General features: G+C 36.6%; 1 protein-coding gene across 4 annotated transcripts in view; it reads right to left on the bottom strand.

The window, feature by feature from the left end:
• Positions 1 to 2540: 2540 nt before the first annotated feature.
• The window catches only part of usp24 (ubiquitin specific peptidase 24), an 83278-nt gene continuing 66789 nt past the window's right edge, over positions 2541 to 19029 (bottom strand). For all 4 annotated transcript variants that reach the window (XM_067384819.1, XM_067384820.1, XM_067384821.1 and 1 more), the window contains 19 exons: positions 18147 to 18367; positions 17398 to 17522; positions 16460 to 16601; positions 16229 to 16379; positions 14876 to 14971; positions 14689 to 14792; positions 14429 to 14542; positions 10908 to 11115; positions 9340 to 9429; positions 9101 to 9203; positions 8743 to 8864; positions 8550 to 8663; positions 8239 to 8304; positions 8088 to 8154; positions 7920 to 7998; positions 5935 to 6010; positions 5760 to 5846; positions 2792 to 2902; positions 2541 to 2676 (listed from right to left, as the gene is read on the bottom strand). In XM_067384819.1, the coding sequence (XP_067240920.1) occupies positions 2614 to 2676; positions 2792 to 2902; positions 5760 to 5846; positions 5935 to 6010; positions 7920 to 7998; positions 8088 to 8154; positions 8239 to 8304; positions 8550 to 8663; positions 8743 to 8864; positions 9101 to 9203; positions 9340 to 9429; positions 10908 to 11115; positions 14429 to 14542; positions 14689 to 14792; positions 14876 to 14971; positions 16229 to 16379; positions 16460 to 16601; positions 17398 to 17522; positions 18147 to 18367 (2139 nt within the window). In that variant the 3' untranslated portion in view covers positions 2541 to 2613. The remainder of the gene's footprint in view (positions 2677 to 2791; positions 2903 to 5759; positions 5847 to 5934; positions 6011 to 7919; positions 7999 to 8087; positions 8155 to 8238; positions 8305 to 8549; positions 8664 to 8742; positions 8865 to 9100; positions 9204 to 9339; positions 9430 to 10907; positions 11116 to 14428; positions 14543 to 14688; positions 14793 to 14875; positions 14972 to 16228; positions 16380 to 16459; positions 16602 to 17397; positions 17523 to 18146; positions 18368 to 19029) is intronic.

Genomic DNA, 19029 nt, shown 5'->3' with positions numbered 1-19029 from the left:
TGCTGAGAAAAAAAAACATCTTAAACCAGCCTTAAGTGGTTTGCTGGTTTTATTTGGTTGCCCAGTCTGACCAATCTTTTGTTAAAGTGCTCCAAACCACTCTAAAACCAGCAAACCAGGCTGATCCTATTGAAAAAACATGTTAAACCAGTTTAAGACTGTGTGCTGGTTTTACCTGACCAATCAAGAGTTTAAGTGCACGAAAACCCCCAAAACCAGATAAGCAGGCTTTCCCTACTGAGATAAGACATCTTTTCTTAAACCAGCTTTAAGTGGTTTGATGGTTTTTTCTGGTCCTCCAGTCTGACCAATCCGAGTTAAAGTACCCCAAATCAATCTAAAACCAGTAAACCAGGTTAGCCCTCTTTGAAAAAAAAAAAAACATGTTAAACTAGCTTAAGATGGTGTGCTGGTTTAATCTGATCACCCAGCCAGACAAATCAAGTCTGGTGGACGAAAACCACCCAAAACCAGATAAGCAGGCTTTCCCTGCTGAGAGAAAAAACAAAAAAAAAAAAAAAACATCTTAAACCAGCCTCAAGTGGTTTGCTGGTTTTACCTGGTCTCCCAGCCAGACAAACCTGGAGTCAAAATCACTCTAAAACCAGCAAACTAGTCTGGCCTTGTTGAAGAAAAAATGTGTTAAACTAGTTTAAGATGGTATGCTGGTTTTCACCCATCCAGACCAATCAAGAGTTTAAGTGCCCCAAAACTCCTAAAACCAGCTATCAGGCTAAAAAAACATCTTCAAGCAGTCTTGAAGTTGTTTCCTGGCCACTAAACCAAGCTGAACACCAAGCCAGGCTGGGAGACCAGCAGAAACCGGCTAGGACCAGCATATCTGCTTAGGCTGGTTTAAGATTTTTTTTTTTCTCAACAGATGGTGGACCAGCGTGTTTCAGCTTTGGCTGGTTTACTCAACTCTTTTCCACCTAGAGACTCTCTCACACATGCAAACATGCAAAGGACGTCAAAAAAGCGTCAACGTGAAAGTTTCCGAAAAACCAAACAAAGAGCAGGTGACTGTGAGGTAAAAAGAAGCACTCTTTCAGCAAACGTTTGTGTGAGGTGGTGTCGAGGTCTTTCCGCTGTAAACATTGAAGCAATGTCGCTAAGTGTTCTAGTCTAAATACAAAATGAGCAGCAAACGGCAGATGAATCACCCTGCGGACTCCCTGAAAGAGAGACATCACAGGCCCGGCTCAAACAAGCGACTGTGACGCATGAGATGCCGCCTGTGTCCTCATATGGCGCTCTGAGATGAGCGCGGCCGAGCGTATGTGTGTGCGTTGTTATCGTAATGTCGAGCGAGTTCAGGCATTTGTGTAGCACGATTTGTCTACTGGTTTGTCTCAAGACGAGGACGCGAACAGCGCAGGGGACGAGTCGAGTAAAGGCACTTTACTACTCTTTGACAATTTCCCATCCTTTAAACAACCTCTGTCTTACTCTTTTCCCCTCTCCCTTCATCCCCTTTCTGCCCGATCCTCGCCCCGTCATTCTATCGCATAAGGCAGACTGAACAGAAATGATGCAGGCAAATGAACCAAAAAAAAAAAAGGACAAATTTGGCAAAATGAACCCTGAAAAGTGTCTTCATGTCCTAGACCTTCATACCAGAGACAACATCAAAACAGATGAACAGAAATAGTGAGATGACACACTGCTGATTGTAGCACTCATTGTCTTTCAGGAGGAAGAAACCTTCATTGGACAGTAGCATCTCTGTGTGTTGCATATGTGTATCTTCTGATGCGATGTGTCTTCCGCTGTAAAGTCTGTCCCCCATGTCCACCATCATATTTCGCTGTCTAGCACTTGCGTAAACAGCTTGTGTCTTCTGCTGCACGCTGTTCCTATCCAGCGGTTCCTATCCAGAAAGTCAAGGGTGGACAGAGCAGTGAGGGACATGTGTGTCCAATTGTCTCCACGTGATGAATCGGTCACAAGCTGAATTCAAATATAAAGTGCATTTTAAAAATACCAGCAAGAATGAGAAGGGAAAAATGGTGTGATTATTTGACTCTCAGAGACTTGGCAAGTTCCTCTTTTTTTCGAATAGATTTGAGGCACCTCTCAAACAGATCCAGAAAAAAATAAAGAAAATCAGTAAAGGATTCTTAAAAATATTATTTTACATTTGAAATTACACTTATGGAACACATCTTTACATTTCTCATGAATAGTATCTACTTAATTACATTGGCAAATATACGCTGACTGATTTCGTTTAAAACACCCCGTCTGGCACCATAGTAGTAGTTCTGCGTAAAAACGTGAAATGAAAGCCTCCGTTTTTAAGTCCCATTCGTCTGACAAAACATCACAATAACTTGCAACTCTAATTTCATCCAGCCAGTCTTTAACCACCAGAAAAAAAAAAAAAAAAAAAAAAAAAAAAACACTAGATATTTGCGTCTGTTCACGTCTCCGGCGAGGTGGCCTGAAGAGTGAGCGCTCTGGCGGACCCTTTGGCTCCTTCTGGTCGGTCCATTTCCAGTCCCTAGAAGATCAAATGCAGTTTTCTGATTGTGTGTTTAGAGCCACAACATCTTTCTGTTGGAGATAACTTTTTTTTTGTATTGTTTTTCTGTGCACAAACGATGAGAAACGTTAGGGGTCAACATCTTCTAGATCACTCCGAGAATCACCCAACATCATTGGGGATTCAGATCCCTGAGAGAAAGAGGGAGAAATGGCGACACAGTAAATATAATTATTTATTAAACCACGAGGATGTTTTAACATAATATTTGATATAATTGATGTTGGACTGTTGAATTAATGAGACCTGTCTGAGGCTTCGGTCTGAGTTCTCATTGGCCGGGCTGCCGTCTGATCCATTGCTGCTGCCAGACTGCTCCTTCTCATTCAGTAAAGCTGTGGCATATGCCAGAGTGTCCTAAACACAAAAACCATCATTCATTGAGCTCCATTCAGAAGGCCAAATGCAGTGATTTTCTTATAAAAAAAACCTAGCTAACTTTTAGCTGTAAGTAAACCATATTTTGTTTTTGGGGTATGTTTTAACCCTCTGGAATCTGAGGCTGATTTGGGGCCTCGAGAAGTTTTGACATGCCCTGACATTTGTGCTTTTTTCAGTTGTTCATAAACATATTAATGGAAAAAGTGTCATTACACTGTATTCAGCACAAACTAGGCTACCATAATATGTGAGCAACATGTATGTACATGTTTGTGTTTTTGAAGGAATAACGTTTATGCGTGGTTATTGAAAAAACTAAAAACTTAAGTCACTGAAATGTTATATATGTGTTCTAAAAACTAATGTTATATATGTGTTCACAGAACTTCTGGGTATTGGAGGTTGCTTCAAAATTATGTAAAAATTATCCTGCCTAACTTGTTCATTTATAACAATATATTGTTTTAGTTTTTGTAAGACACTTTTTGTCAAGAAAAACAGTATGAGTGGAGGCATGAATCATCATGAATAATGGGTGCTTTACACCTGAGAATACAAAAGAATCGCATAAAGAGCTCTAATGAGCTGCATAAATAATGATCTCTTTCAGACAGGTAGGCTGTAAAAAACACTCTGTGATCATGTCTCAAGCTCATCATGGTGTATATCAAACATACAGAAAAAAAAACAATACTGTGAAATATTATTACAATGTAAAAAAATGGTATTCTATTATATACTTTAAAATATAATGTATTTCTGTGATGCAAAGTGTCTGAATAACTATGTTACCTCTATGGCATTTCATATAGGCTTTTAGCTTAAAAGCATTCACATTTGGAGAAATATTGATGGATTCTTAAGTTTATGTCAATTTTCTATACAGAGGAGTACATTTATTCAATATTTATTTTCAGCACTATGAGCGCTGGATACTGTGTTTTCAATACTTGCAGCTGGAGGGCGCTCTGTACACATTTAGTCCACAAATTCATCTAAAGAAGAACAGACACCATGTGACATTCCAGGAACTAACAGGCTTCCAGAGATCGCCAACTATGGCTATTCAAAACACTTTTGAAGACAAAAGTGGGCGTGGGCGTGGCCGCATTAGCGGATAATGAGCTGAATCACAGAGGTCTGACATGGCTCTCTTTTAATACAGATTACATAAACACAGAATGTTTGTTTTTGATTTGACTAAAACAATTTAAAACCTGACATTTCAATGTTTTTTTTTAGACATAAGTCTCATTTTTGTGTCATTAGTATTCTCCAAGTTACAGTTCATTTTCTGAGAACTATCAGATTGGACTTCGTTCAGAGGGAGACGAGAGATCACGCATCATGTTAGTTTTCTTTATTTTGCTAAAAGCACAGCATTTTGTTTTTACTCTGAATGTACACAAATAAAAGAAGATATTCTATAGTTTCAATTGATATATTACTTATGTCTCTATGACAAAACATGACAGAGTATTTTAAGTCTGTTTGGCTGCAATGTGAAAAAAAATCCTGCAAAACACGCCGGCGCGTTACCTGACTCCAGAGAGTTAAAGGGTTTCCCCCAAAATGAAAATTCTGTCATCAATTTCTCATGCTCATGTCATTCCAAACCCGTAAGACTTTCATTCATCATTTAACCTCACTGACGAGAATGAACCTCTTTGGTTCTTGAGGAAGCTCAAACGTGATGCGTCATTGGTTCTCGCACGTCAAGCGAACATTCCTGAGCTTCCGTTTCCTAAAACTGATGTGTGAGTTGATGAATGTTTATATGTGAATAAAATCCTAAATTCAATCTGTTCATCATATAAAGCGATCGAGTCTCTTCAGAATATTTGGACTCAATTCATATGGATTAGTTTTACGATCTCTTCATGAACTTTTTGAAGCATCAAACTGGTAGTTGCGTAGCTGTCAATGGAGGGACAGAAAGCTCTCAGATTTCCTCAAAAAGACCTTCATTTGTGTTCCAAAGATGAATGTTAGTCTTACGGGTGTGGAACGACATGAGGGCGAGTAATTAATGACAGAATTTTTATTTACTAACTAACCCTTTAATATAAAATACAATATATAAAAACAGATTGTTAAAAATAAAAGTCTACTGTAAATTAGCTTAACTTAGCATTTTTGTGTTGTTCTGGGTTTTTTTTCATCTCAAAGAAAAGTGAAATATTAAGAATGTACAAAAGTGAGGGAAAGAAAGAGAGTGGAAAATGGGATTTTTACTCCTAAGATCTTTACAAATCATATTTTGAATTCAAAATGACAAATTTCCCATAACGTGTTATTGTTAACTTAAACTAAAGTCATTAAAAATTGTTTTCGGCAACTGAAATCAAAATAAATATTAGATGAAAAACTCAAAAACCTTTAAAATGAGAAATATCAACCAAATGAAATAAGTTTTAAGTTCTAAAATGACTAAAACTGAAATAAAAAATAAATTAATGCTATATAGAAACATAAAAAATTATAAAAGCACAACATTGCTAAAACTGAAAATATAAAAATAAAAAAAACAATTAAATATATTAATAAATACTGTAATAATATATGAATAATAATAAAATAACACTCAATCAGTAAAGGGTAAATTTCCACATTGGAGTCGCGGCATTTCAATCATTTTACATGTGACATCAAAACATTCAGTGGGCGGTCGGTGCTAACAGAAGAAAAAAAATTCCGAACAGTTTTTACGTTGTAAATTTGAAATGACAAGTTTGAGAAATACATTTGCTTATACAGGTTATGTATAATGTAATCCAAGTTCAGTAATGACAAGAACGCAGCATAATGATACGTCAGACTGTAAGTGCAGTACCTGTGCTGAGATGGTGCGCTGGAAGGTTTTAGCAGTGGACGTCTCATTCGATACATTGCTCTGAGGCGTCCAGTAGTGCTCTGACATCTGAAAGAGGAGAGAGGGGGAGGGGGAATTAAAAAAAATGCACAATAAAGAAGTACTAGTGTTTGAGTGCATTTCTGTGGTCTCTTGCCTTCTTCTGAAGCCACTGAACGGCCCAACTCCAATGTCCTGAGAGCTCTTTAAAATAGTCCTTAGCTGGAGAACATCTAACAGAAACACAGAGGCATTAAACATCACTGCTGCCAGAAACATAATGCACTGTATGGTCACATGAATAATTGTAACCACAATTATAATACTTATGTTATGCCTTTAGAAAGTATAACGCATTAAAAATGCATTTTAAAATTTGTAGATTTCTTTGTGTTTCAATGTACATAATTATTATAATCAGGGCTTGACATTAACTTTTTTTGCTCACCAGCCACTGTGGCTAGTGGTTTTCCAAAGTTACTAGCCACTCAGTATTTTCATTGGCCACAATTTTGATATTGATACCATGGAGAAATACTGCCATATAGATATTTTTAATATTATCTCATAATTTGGCAGCAGGTATATACTGCTGTCACTTTAACAGCTGACGAGAATGTCGAAAATAACTTGTTAAATTGAGAATAAAGTTGTTATTTTTCGAGAAAAAACATTAAATTAAGAGAAAAAATTAAAAATAAAATGGGGAGATTAAACTCGTTAAATTTTGAAAATAAAGTTATGTTTCGAGAAAAATTTGTTAAAGTTTGGGAAAAATGTAAAATGTCGAGAATAAACGCATTCGAACAGTGTCATGTTCATTACATACTGATAGAGGACATGACGGAGTTGGATCACTTAGTCAAAAAGCTTAATGTGGCTTAATGCATTAACATTGATATTAAAAGATCAGATTCTGTACATAACTTATTAATAAACCATACTATGTGCAGATAAACAGATGAGTGCATATGAACGCAACACGTTTAATTACACATTAAGCATTTTCCTCCATAACGTGCCTCTTAAAGAAAACCGATAGCGTGGTTTAATGTACCTACTAAGACAGTGGAATTAAAAGATCAAATTCTCTAAACACCTTATTAATAAACCATACTATGTGCAGATAAACCTAATGACTTCAAGCTATAGGCTGGAAGAGTGTGTATAGACGTTTTTCAATAGTCTATAGGCTTATTTCTTTTTGTGTAGCCTATTTAATATGCCTGTAAGCCTGCTTATGTAACTAGATATAGATTGTTCTTTTTGTTTCTGTTTGCACATTTACAGTAAAACATATGGATGCCACTTTTTTCATTCTTGAAGTGAACTTTTTGTCTGTATGGTGATTAGATTCACTGTTTTGCTCTGCCGCCGCGTCTGATGTGCACATGGAATTCATCCATAGTGCACAAAGAGAGCGCACAAATTTATGCTTGAACGGACAAATACACATAATGAGCTAAAGCTGGTAGTATATGTGTTACTAAAAGAAAGCCTAAAATATAGCTTGACTAAGAGATCTAACTCTGTCATGTCCTCTTTTAGTATGCAATGATCATGACACTGATCAAATTTGTGTTTATTCTTGACATTTTATTGTCAATTTTTTCTCGAAATGTAATTTTTTCTTGAAACATAATGACTTTATTATCAAAATGTAATGAGTTTATTTTCAACATTTTATTTGGACTTTTTTCTCAAAATTTAACGAGTTTAATTTCGCTTAATAATGACTTTAATCTCGAGATGTTTCTATTTTTTTTTATTATTGTTTGGCCCTAATTCTCTTCCGTAGGTGGGTGTTTAATGTCAAGCCCTGATTATAATGTAGAATATGAAAAATTAATAGTTATTTTGACATTTGCTATAGTTTACATTTACTAGTGTTTATAAATTATTATTTATTTATTTAAAGACTAACTTTACTTGAGTGTTAGATGACGGCAAAATCATGTAAAAAAAAAAAGAAGTAAAAATATAAGAAATGATCATGAACAATTAAATATCCTATATCATTATCCTACAGATAAAGATAAATAAATAAAAATTTGGGTGATCACTGAAATTACACTATTACATCATATATCTCTTCAACACGTAAATATCCATATTATGCATCCTTAATTTGAGCCCACTCACTTCTGTGCCAGCGTCACCAGGAACTTCACACACTGATAGCAGCGACTGCTGTCCACATTGTTGCTCTGATGCATCAAAGCTGTGAATAATTGAGAATCACATGTTAGTACAAATCAGTTTAATCTTACAAATACTCATGCTGATAGATCCAAGTGATACGGCTCTTACCCAGAAGGCCCTTTTCAGTTTCAAATGCATATTTGAGCCTCTGGGACTGCAGAGGGTCCTCTACCATCTGAGAGGTGACAGGAAGAGCGGTGTTACATCATTACTCACTACTCCGAACCATTATTTATAGCAGCACACAGCCATCACTCACCAGGATCTCTAGCAGCATCTGAAAAACGTTCTTCAGTTCATGAGGTGGAGCCGTTTCCAGATGATTCTAGAACATGAACATATTGTCAGGTATATTTTTATTGAACAAAAATACAGGCAGGGATCAGCTCAACAGCATTTTTTCTGCTGAGATCACTTCAGATTTGTATATTTGTATATGAGAGTTTTACTTTACATTAAACAATTAATACATTATTAATGATAAATATTTAAGTATTAAAAATAAACTATTCATTGATTGCCATCATTATAGTTGAGCCCTGGAAGGTTTAAACTAGTCAGGATACCAACCTTGAGTAAATGTAGGACTCCCAGTGAGAAAGGTTCATTACAGAATGAGCAATATGTGATCATCTCTATGAGAAACGACAATGGGCCGGACAACTCACGCATGGCAAACATCACCTGAAAGACATGTGCCTCAGTCAGTAGTGTGAAATACAGACAGACTGAGACAGGAGAGAGTGAAAAAAGATAGTCTTACCTCCATGAGATACACCTGTCCTTCCGCTTTAAAGAGCAGCGTGTTGATGTCTGAATGTAGAGGCAGGAGGGGTGAAGATGGAGCCACCAGTCCAGAGGAAGCGTGCTTGAACACTCCTTGAGCTGAACACACATTTTTGTAATTTTTTTTCAGTCACTGTTATGAATTTATTGCCTACTTGCTGAAAAAAAGCATTAATTTAAATCTTATGTATTTTAAAAAATGTTTTTATTTCTAAAATATATATTAAAAAAAGTGCTAAAATATTTTTTGGTCTTTTGCATTTTTATGTCATCATAATGATGATTATGTTAATGATAATTTTGGGGTATGTCCTGAAATCATTGTGTTTTCTTACCCTCCGTCCTCTGAGATGTGAGGTCTGTGTGCAGCACTATCAAGGCCAGAGTGTTGTGGAGATGCAGGAACTCTCGAGCCTGTGCTGAACTCCAGCGCCGGTGCTAAAACACACAACGAGCAGAATGTCATTAACACAGACATTAAACAACGGACGCTAACATGAGCGCTTACGCAAACCCTAATATTCACAAGATGCAGAACACCTAATCAGGTGATAAAAGATGGCATCTGCAATACCTGGTTGTTTTGCCGGTTGGCTCCCAGGAGGAAGACAAGCATCCGACGATAAGCTGAATGTTTCAGCAGCAGCTGACACGGCCCACAGCCCTGAAAGAGTTCATCAGTGAATAACTTAAATCTGCTCAATCTGTGTGGCTTCAGAAGACTTAAACCAGCCCATGTGGTGAAAATCAAAATTTTAATGTTTATATGTCTATGTGCAAATTCATCAGTCAACAGTATTGCGGAGTATTTTCTCCTTAAAACTGCAGTGAACCAAAGACATGAAATCGCTTGAAATCGCTTTTGTTCTCTACATCATATGAAAAATCGGGGTACATTTAGTAATACATGCTATGATGAACTATATGCATTTTTTTTCAACCGTCTCCATTGATTTTGTGTTTCGTGAAGCTGCCTCCTTGTCATTTCTGACTTTTAACAAAAAACAGAACAAGCTAAAATAAAAAAATTTTATAAGCTGCCGACCCCAAAAAACAAGCGTTTAAGGACACAAAAGTGGATACAGGCAATTGAGACAGAGCGACATGTTATATTACACTGAGAGCTGTGCCCACTGGAGGGGAACGTAATCAGCGACAGGAAACATAATATATAAAACTGACTTTTGGATATTTGACTTAACAGTGACAAAATGTTTAGTGCACACGTAGGCATACTGATATGGGGTTAGATTCCCGCCTAAAGTATTGTGGTCACGGATCAAAAAATAATAAGTGTGAATCAAAAAATTTAAAACATGTAAAAATATATAACACAAACTTAAAAAAAATAATGCAACATGATCAGAATGGCAAAGAACGTGGCCACGGATGGAAAGCGTGAATCGAAAAATTAAAAGTGCATTTTAAAAATAAGCGTGAATCAAAACTTTAAACACATTAAAAATGATATTGCCCATATCTTAAACTTGTGTTTATGTGTTCTTGAAAGTTGTTTTCTTTGCTTTCATTACTCTGTACTTTGTGCTCTCTTACATTTTCTGCTCATATTTTACTCTTTTGTACGCTTGAGGGAGAGGGAGATGACATCCCTTCAGTGCAACTCATGGCTACTTTAAAGTTTGCATTATATGTTTTTACATGTTTTTAAATATTTGATTCACACTTATTTTTTTGGATCCAAGAGCGCTTAAATATGCCATTTTGGTGACCAAAGATGAGTTTTAAGGGATAAAATGATTGACTACAGGGGGACTTTGCGGTGCAGACATGTACGTATATGTACTTGTAAGGGTGAAAAAGTTCCCCATGCGGATTTTGCTCATGTTCAGGTTGGTCAAATGAATTCCCTGTGCTGACCAACAGAAAGCTGCTTGGTTTGAAAGTGTCTTATTTGTGAACAGTGCTTCATACACCTCTACACTATTGACAATGGATGCTGTTTTTTTTTTTGTGGATGTGAAATTTTCCTAATGTGACCACACCTTTACAATATTAGTGCACAAGTTGTGTGTGGGCCACTTTTATGCTTTTTTCTGAGCTTGATATATATTTTCTTTATGGAAAAGAACAGCATGAACGTTCTTCAAATACACCGTCTGGTGCCCCTAACATTGTTCTTACCCTCTGAGCAAAGTTACTGAAGAGGCTGAAGTACTGAGAACAGTTCTTGCAGTTGTCCGGGACGTCCTTATCCAACAGAGAAAGCAGCATGTCCAAAAGACAGTCCAGCCCAGTGTCATGGAAGTACAAAGCACTCTCCAGGGTCTTCTCCAGGATGGTGGCCACCACGACACGGACCTCCCGAACACTGCATTCCAACAGACAGATCCTACAGAGAGAGAAAGTCATGTCCTTCATCAGATTCAACCATTAACTTGTGAATGTTTTGTGAATGCGACCCTTGTTTTCTACATTTTGCATGAATGTGTGGTAGGAGATGCTGGATGTTGGCATATCTGAACTGGTTGGGAGGTTCTGTGGAAACTCTTTGTACAGAGCCAGCTCTATTGTTCTTTCCAGGGGGGAAAGTTTTTGCAAAATTATAGCTCCAGGTCTCCATTGATAAGGGAAAAGGTTGCTTGTTTTGCTGGAAGTGTGTCAGAACTTAATCATAAAACAGTACAGAACATTCCCTGGCTTCGGCTGTGATGTGGAGTGATAATCAGGGCAGCCCTAACATCCGATACGAACCCACCAATCATGTAACAGGGCTGCGAATCTCCAGATCTCATTTACATGCTCTACACATTAACATCCCCTGACTGGCCCACCTTCCACAGTGCACATGTGCTATTAATTTTCAGCAAAAACAATTATGACCACACGCTTACACAAACACAGGTGTTTTTGGTTTTGGGTGAACTGGGCATTAGCTAAAAACAAAAGTGAGGGAATATCCCTTATGGGACAATTTACAGCTTTCCATGCATTTCTTTTTACTTCTTGTGGTAGAAGAAGTAAAAAGTGCTGCTGTATTTCTTTACAATGAATGGTTATTTTGTTACATATTGCAAATACAGTGGTATGAAAAAGTGCTTGCCCCCTTCCTGATGTTTTATTTTTTTGCATGTTTGTCACACTTTAATGGTTCAGATCAAACAAATTTAAATATGAATCAATGATAACACAAGTAAACACAACATGTTTTTATTATGAAGAGAAAACAAAATCCAAACCCACATGGCCCGGTATGAAAAAGTGCTTGCCCCCCCACTGTTAAAACATAACTGTGGTTTATCACACCTGAGTTCAGTTTCTCTAGCCACACCCAGGCCTGATTACTGCCACACCTGTTTGCAATCAAGAAATCAATAGGACCTAAATTAGGACCTGCCTGACAAAGTGCAGTAGACCAAAAGATCCTCAAAAGCTACACATCATGTTGAGATCGAAAGAAATTCAGGAACAAATGAGAAAAAAGTAATTGAGATCTATCAGTCTGGAAACGGTTATAAAGCCATTTCTAAAGCTTTGGGACTCTGGCAAACCACAGTGACAGCCATTATCCACAAATGGCAAAAATATGGAACAGTGGTGAACCTTCCCGGGAGTGGCCGGCCAACCAAAATTACCCCAAGAGCGCAGCGATGACTCATCCAAGAGGTCATAAAAGACCCCACAACAACATCCAAAGAACTGCAGGCCTCACTTGCCTCAGTTAAGATCAATGTTCATGACTCCACCATAAGAAAGAGACTGGGCAAAAATGGCCTGCATGGCAGAGTTGCAAGATGAAAACCGCTGCTGAGCAAAAAAACAAAAAAAATCTCAGTTTTGCCAGAAAACATCTTGATGATCCCAAAGACTTTTGGGAAAATACTCTGTGGACTGAGGAGACAAAAGTTGAACTTTTTGGAAGGTGTGTGTCCCATTACGTCTGGCATAAAAGTAACAGCATTTCAGAAAAAGAACATCATACTAACAATAAAATATGGTGGTGGTATTGTGATGGTCTGGGGCTGTTTTGCTGCTTCAGGACCTGGAAGACTTGCTGTGATAAATGGAACCATGAATTCTGCCGTCTACCAAAAAATCCTGAAGGACAATGTCCGGCCATCTGTTCGTGACCTCAAGTTCACTTGGGTTCCACAGCAGGATAATGATCCAAAACACACCAGCAAGTCCACCTCTGAATGGCTAAAGAAAAATAAAATGAAGACTTTGGAGTGGTCTAGTCAAAGTCCTGACCTCAATTCTATTGAGATGCTGTGGTATGACCATCAAAAGGCGGTTCATGCTCGAAAACCCTCCAATGTGGCTGAATTACAACAATTCTGCAAAGATGAGTGGGCCAAAATTCCTCCACAGCGCTGTAACAGACTCATTGCAAGTTATCGCAAATGCTTGATTGCAGTTGTTGCTGCTAAGGGTGGATTTAGGGGGCAAGCACTTTTTCCACATAGGGCCATGTGGGTTTGTATTTTGTTTTTCCTTCATAATAAAAACCTTCATTTAAAAACTGCATGTTGTGTTTACTTGTGTTATCTTTGATTCATATTTAAATTTGTTTGATGATCTGAAAAATTTAAGTGAGACAAAAATGCAAAAAATAAAAAAATCAGGAAGGGGCCAAACACTTTTTCACACCACTGTATATTCATACATTTTTCATAGGTACACTAAGGAACTTTAGCCCCTCTAGTGGTTAAAAAACAAAAATGTACGCATTTTGCGGAAGAACATTGTTTTGGTTGTGCTTTGGCTTTGTGAGCCAGAGGAATATGGTTATCTTAATGCTCATAAAACATTCACTACTAGGCTTAAAGGCCCACTGAAGTGCCTTGAAACGAGCAGCATTATTCAATGTGTTGACGTAATTTCCACTGAAACAGGAAGGGTCATATTTACACCGGGATGCTTTAAATTTGAGAGAGCATTTGATTGGACAGAACATCTGATTAAAAGGTGAAGTGCAGCGAGATTTATCAAAATCATTGATCCATGTTGGTGGAAGTGAGAGACTATAAGTTTCGAATGCTTACATCTTTTAAATACAAATTTTGTCGTTGATTTGGAGCACACTAGCTTATAGATAACAGTAAGGCTAACAAATTCATACTAAAAGCCAAAAAAGAGATAACCAGTTTAGATGGAAAGGATCTCAAGCTGACTAGATGAAGATGTTAATGTATAAAAACCATCCCTGTGTGGCTTTTACAACATTTCAAATCCCTCAGTTCTTCCATGTCTGAAATGTTGCCAATGTTGATTCTTGTTTTATTTCGAGCTCTGTTGTGTTCTCTTTTTGCCAACAGATTCTCCTCTGTTTAGCGTTTTTTAAAACAAGTGATTCCCAAGAGATAAGCATAGTGAAGGGTAAGAGAAAAATGTGTTTTGGGAAGAAGGATTGATGATGTACAGACTCATTTAAATTAAAAAAAAATGACAGTGTACCCTTAAATGTGGCTTAAAGTCAAATATTTTTTGGTGTCAATATATTTTGTTTATATCATCAACCCTCTACACTGCGAGTAAATCACTCGCACATCTGACTAAATTTTGCACTAGGCGACTATTTATTAGCCACTGGCTAATAAATTGTTAGATTTCACTCATCAGCGATTGAGTGACTGAAATGTTGACTAGACAATGGCGATTCTATTGCCAATGTGTGTGCAGAGGATGATGGATATGATGCTCACTTGATGATCTCCCGTCCTTCAGGTGCCACCAGGTACTGAACCATCCACTGACACGCCTCGCTACTCTTGGACAACAGAACCTCCACGGTAGCAATCCACTCCTCTGTGTCCACCCTGAGAGAGAAGACGTATGAATTGTTAGAATTGTATATAATACATAATTGAATAGTTTTCACCACTAGTTCTTGTCTTTTTAATAGTTTAACAATAATAAGAACTGGAACTAGAATTGAGCATTGTAAATGAAAGTAGCATCTCACCTGAGTTTCTTTTTGGTGCGCAAGTACGTGTGGAAGAGGAACTGGACAGCCAGCTGCAGGCTGGTTTTTGCCATGGCCTGATAAGATGGATGTTTTAACTTTGTCTGTAAAAAAAGGTAGAGCTCAATTATAAGAGAATATACAGAGCTTATAGAAGAGGCAATAATCAAATGAATTCTCAGTTTACCGCATTGACAGAGGCCAGAGACAGAGTGAAGCTGAAGTAATCGCCGTTGTAAACATCTCTGTTCTTCATAAACTTCAGATTTTCATCTCTCACCATCTACAGATCCAAAAACCGGGAGTGTGTCAAACATGTCAAAACATTGTAATACCTCAAAACAATATTTTCAGGAGGACACATGGTGGTTCGCTCAACCGTTTATATATTTTATTCCTAAAGATATTCAGATGAATCTTCCAGAGAGTACCAAGATTTACTCAGCGGAAAACTGAAGTGGAAGAAATATGCCTGTTTTAAAGCAAAATCTCTATGAACACCTTTGCACCAAAAGATAATACAATTTTTTTTTTTTTCAGAAGCATAAAAAATATTATATATATATATATATATATATATATATATATATATATATATATATATATATATATAAGTAAATACATAAATAAAGTACATTTTTATAAAGGAAGCATTTGGAACACTTTTTTGGAAAATTACAAAAATTCAGCATGAAATACTAAATAATTTGCATAATTATTTACATCTACTCTTTTGTGCCGTTAAGATAAATTACAGGTTTAAGTTCTCCCAAAAATAAAATGATCCCATAATTTACTCACTCTCAAACCATCCTAGGTGTATATGACTTTATTTAGACGAACACAATGAACACAGTTATATTAAAAAATATCCTGGCTTTTCCAAACTTTATAATGGTAGTGAATGGCGCGCATGATTCTGAAGCCCAGAAAAGTGCATCCATCCATCATAAAAGTAATCCACACGGCTTCAGTGGGTTAAAAAAGGCCTTCTGAAGCGATGGGTTTTCATAAGAAAAATATCCATATTTTGCTTACGGAGGAAGCATAACCTCTGACCCGACGTATGACGTAATGACGAACGCTGAAGCGCAGAGGATAGAGCAAAACAAAACATTAGAAGTCTAAAATGAGAATTTTTAAATTCTGGATTATAGTTGTTATAGTTTATAAAGTTTTAAATATGGATAGTTTTCTTACGAAAACCTAATCGCTTCCCTTCAGAAAGCCTTTATTAACCCCTTGGAGCCGTATGGATTACTTTTATGATGGATGGATTCACTTTTTTGGCCTTCAAAATCTTGTTTATCATTAACTATATAATTATAATTATCATTATAAAGCTTGGAAAAGCCAGGATATTTTTTTAATATAACTTGTTTTCATCTGAAAGAAGATAGTCATATACATCTAGGATGGCTTGAGGGTGAGTAAATCATTGGATAATTTTCATTTTTGGGTGAACTATCCCTTTAACATTGATTGAAACCAGAACCATTCTTTTATAACTTAAGATGTGAAAAGGCCTTAAAATCTCTACCTGAAAGATCCTGGCAGGCATCTTCTCCACAAACAGACCCTTCTTCTCTCCTTTCTTGACCAAGCGTGTGAGCAGGCTGAGGCGGTCGTTGTTGGCTCTGGGAGGCCGTGGGGAGGATTGTGGTGAGATCTCCGGAGAGGACGGGGCTGACCTGAGATGAAGGATTATGAACATTAATAGGTTTGTCCATATTCTAGCACTGATGCAGGAGGAAGTAAGATGCTAACTCACAGTGAGAGATCCTCTGCCTCCTGCCTCATGATGCTGACTCGACTCTTTTTGGGCAGGACTGGCGAGTTCTGGTCACTGATGCGCTGGTAGAACAGCATGTAGGCGTTCCAGTAGCGCCGCCGCACATCCGGGTAGGGGTTTGCTATAGCATGTGAACACACAATAATTTACAACAATGTAAACTATGTGAAAAATAATGTTTTTTTGAACATTCAAGCATGAAAAACTACTCTAGTAGACCCCAAAAACAAAATCCAGACTTTGAAAAAGGGCATAATGGGTCATCTAAGTCAGGGAATCTCAACCTTTTTTGAGTAATGGACCCCCGTCATATTTGAAACCATTCTCAAGGACCCTAGAATAAAACTGCCTCATTGGTATCATTAATGTCTTAAATGAAATAAATAAATATTATTACTTGCATTTGGTCGTCACAAAGACATTAATGATTATTATAGTAAAATTTACTACTACGTTAGTTGACTTTTCCTATATTTAGTCATATTGTCAGTTATATTATACATATAGTATCTTCTTTTATGGGAACATGTCAAAATATACAAAAAATCATATTCAGATATTTTATAAGGAATCGCTAGCATTATGTCAAGGACCACTAGGGGTCCATGGACCCCTGGTTGAGAAACACTAATCTAAGTAAACAGTGCTTGAAGTTTTTATAATAAGCTGTACAATTTTATGTAATTATTATATTATATATTCTTTATTCTTATGTTATTATATATTTATTTTTATAGCTATTCATTTATTTTTAGGCCTAATTTTGTGTTCATGTTCAGAGGAGGTACTACCAGAACTGTTTATTTTACTACCAGAAATGTTAATTTTACTGGCTTGGTACTGACGTACTGGTACTTCTGACATCATTAAATGACATCATTAAATTATATGGATTTAAAGAAATATTAATAACTTACACTGGTCGTAAACTTTGGGTCTGTATTCTCCTCCAAAACACTCATACTCCAGAGTCTCATCGTTCATGTCAAACTCTTCCACGACATTGTCGTTAAACTTATACCAGCGTCCTCGTGCACTACCCCTAAAAGGGAAGAGAGCGTTGGAAAAACATGTTACAGATCTTGCTCAGTTCATCGTGATCACTCAAACATTCCTTCATTCCCTCAAAAAATGCACTGGTTAAAATTGCCATCATGCTGCCAAGCATCTGGGACTGTTTAAGGCTCTCATAAAAACACTTGCCAAAAACAGAAGCATGGCCCCCCCCAGAGACCCATAAATACACATACATACACGCAGAGAGGGGCAAAAGACCTCCCAGGAAAATTAAGCCCATGTTTCAGATATTATGGTTGCTGATGTATGCCATAATTATATATATATATATATATATACACACACACACATGTTTTTATCTGATGTTTGTTAATGGAGGTAAACAAATAAAATATTATCTTATCTAATATAATCTTTCTGTAGTATTTTATTTTGATGGAAAATTATTTATTTTAGGTGACATTTTTGTATTTAATTAATTCGTTATCTTTTCATCAACTCACAAATACCTAGGTGAACAAGGGAATTCTTTGAATAGTGCTCAGACTTATGATTTTTGCCTAATGAATGATAAAACTATCCAGTAAGTAAACACCAGAACACCCCAAAAAACACATTAACGGATAAGGTCTCTCTCGCTGTCCCTCACCGGCGGTCTTTGATGAATGAGTAATAGTGTCCCGCGTGAGCCTGTCCGCTGTGAACCACCACTCCCACCAATTCGTAGTTTTCAGAGATGGTGACCTTTTTCCGTGGGGACCCCCCGGATCCAGCCTCACCCCCTCTCCCGTTCTCTCCATGATCTGCGCTTGAATCCTGACGGGCCATTCCTGACACAGTGTACGGCTCCATGTTCAGCACCCAGGGGAACTAAGAGCACATGATGTGAACACAAATTATTGAAATGGATGCAAATCGATTATATACTAGCATTCAAAAGATTTTTATACTTTCATTTACTTTTAATCAGAAATGTTTCTTGAGCAGCAAATCAGCATATTAGAATGATTTCTGAAGGATCATGTGACACCACAGCCTGGAGTAATGATGCTGAAAATTCATATTTACTAAAATTTAAAATTAGATACTATATTAAATTGTTTTTACTGTCAAATAAATGCAGTTTAAAATTTTAAAATATATTTTTTATTTCAATGAAATTAATGTAATATATTTTAGTTCTATGTTTTTTTATTTAATATTTTGTACTTTAAGGGGATTTTATGGTACTAAATTATATTTATGCTGTAGTTACAATCCATTTATTCACTTTTTGAGCATAGACCTAAAATTGAAATTTACAACTTAAACTTAAAGTTTAGAGCACAGACTTCATTTTGATCTCTTTTCAAAGATGACACTTTGAAAAATTATTTCTGAAATGGTAAAAAATATTGTTATGATAAATGCACAAAAATACTAATTTCAATTATAATATGTAATTTTTAGGAATATTTTTTACTCTCGAACTGCAAGAAAATCATAAGTCTAAGCAAGTTGTGTTCAAAATTTGAGTTTGATATCTCAAAAAA

This window comes from Chanodichthys erythropterus, chromosome 4, assembly GCF_024489055.1.
Source record: "Chanodichthys erythropterus isolate Z2021 chromosome 4, ASM2448905v1, whole genome shotgun sequence".
In the NCBI taxonomy this organism is placed as follows: domain Eukaryota; kingdom Metazoa; phylum Chordata; class Actinopteri; order Cypriniformes; family Xenocyprididae; genus Chanodichthys; species Chanodichthys erythropterus.
The sequence above is the reverse complement of the archived record's forward strand: the minus strand, read 5'-3'. Positions and strand labels throughout refer to the sequence as shown.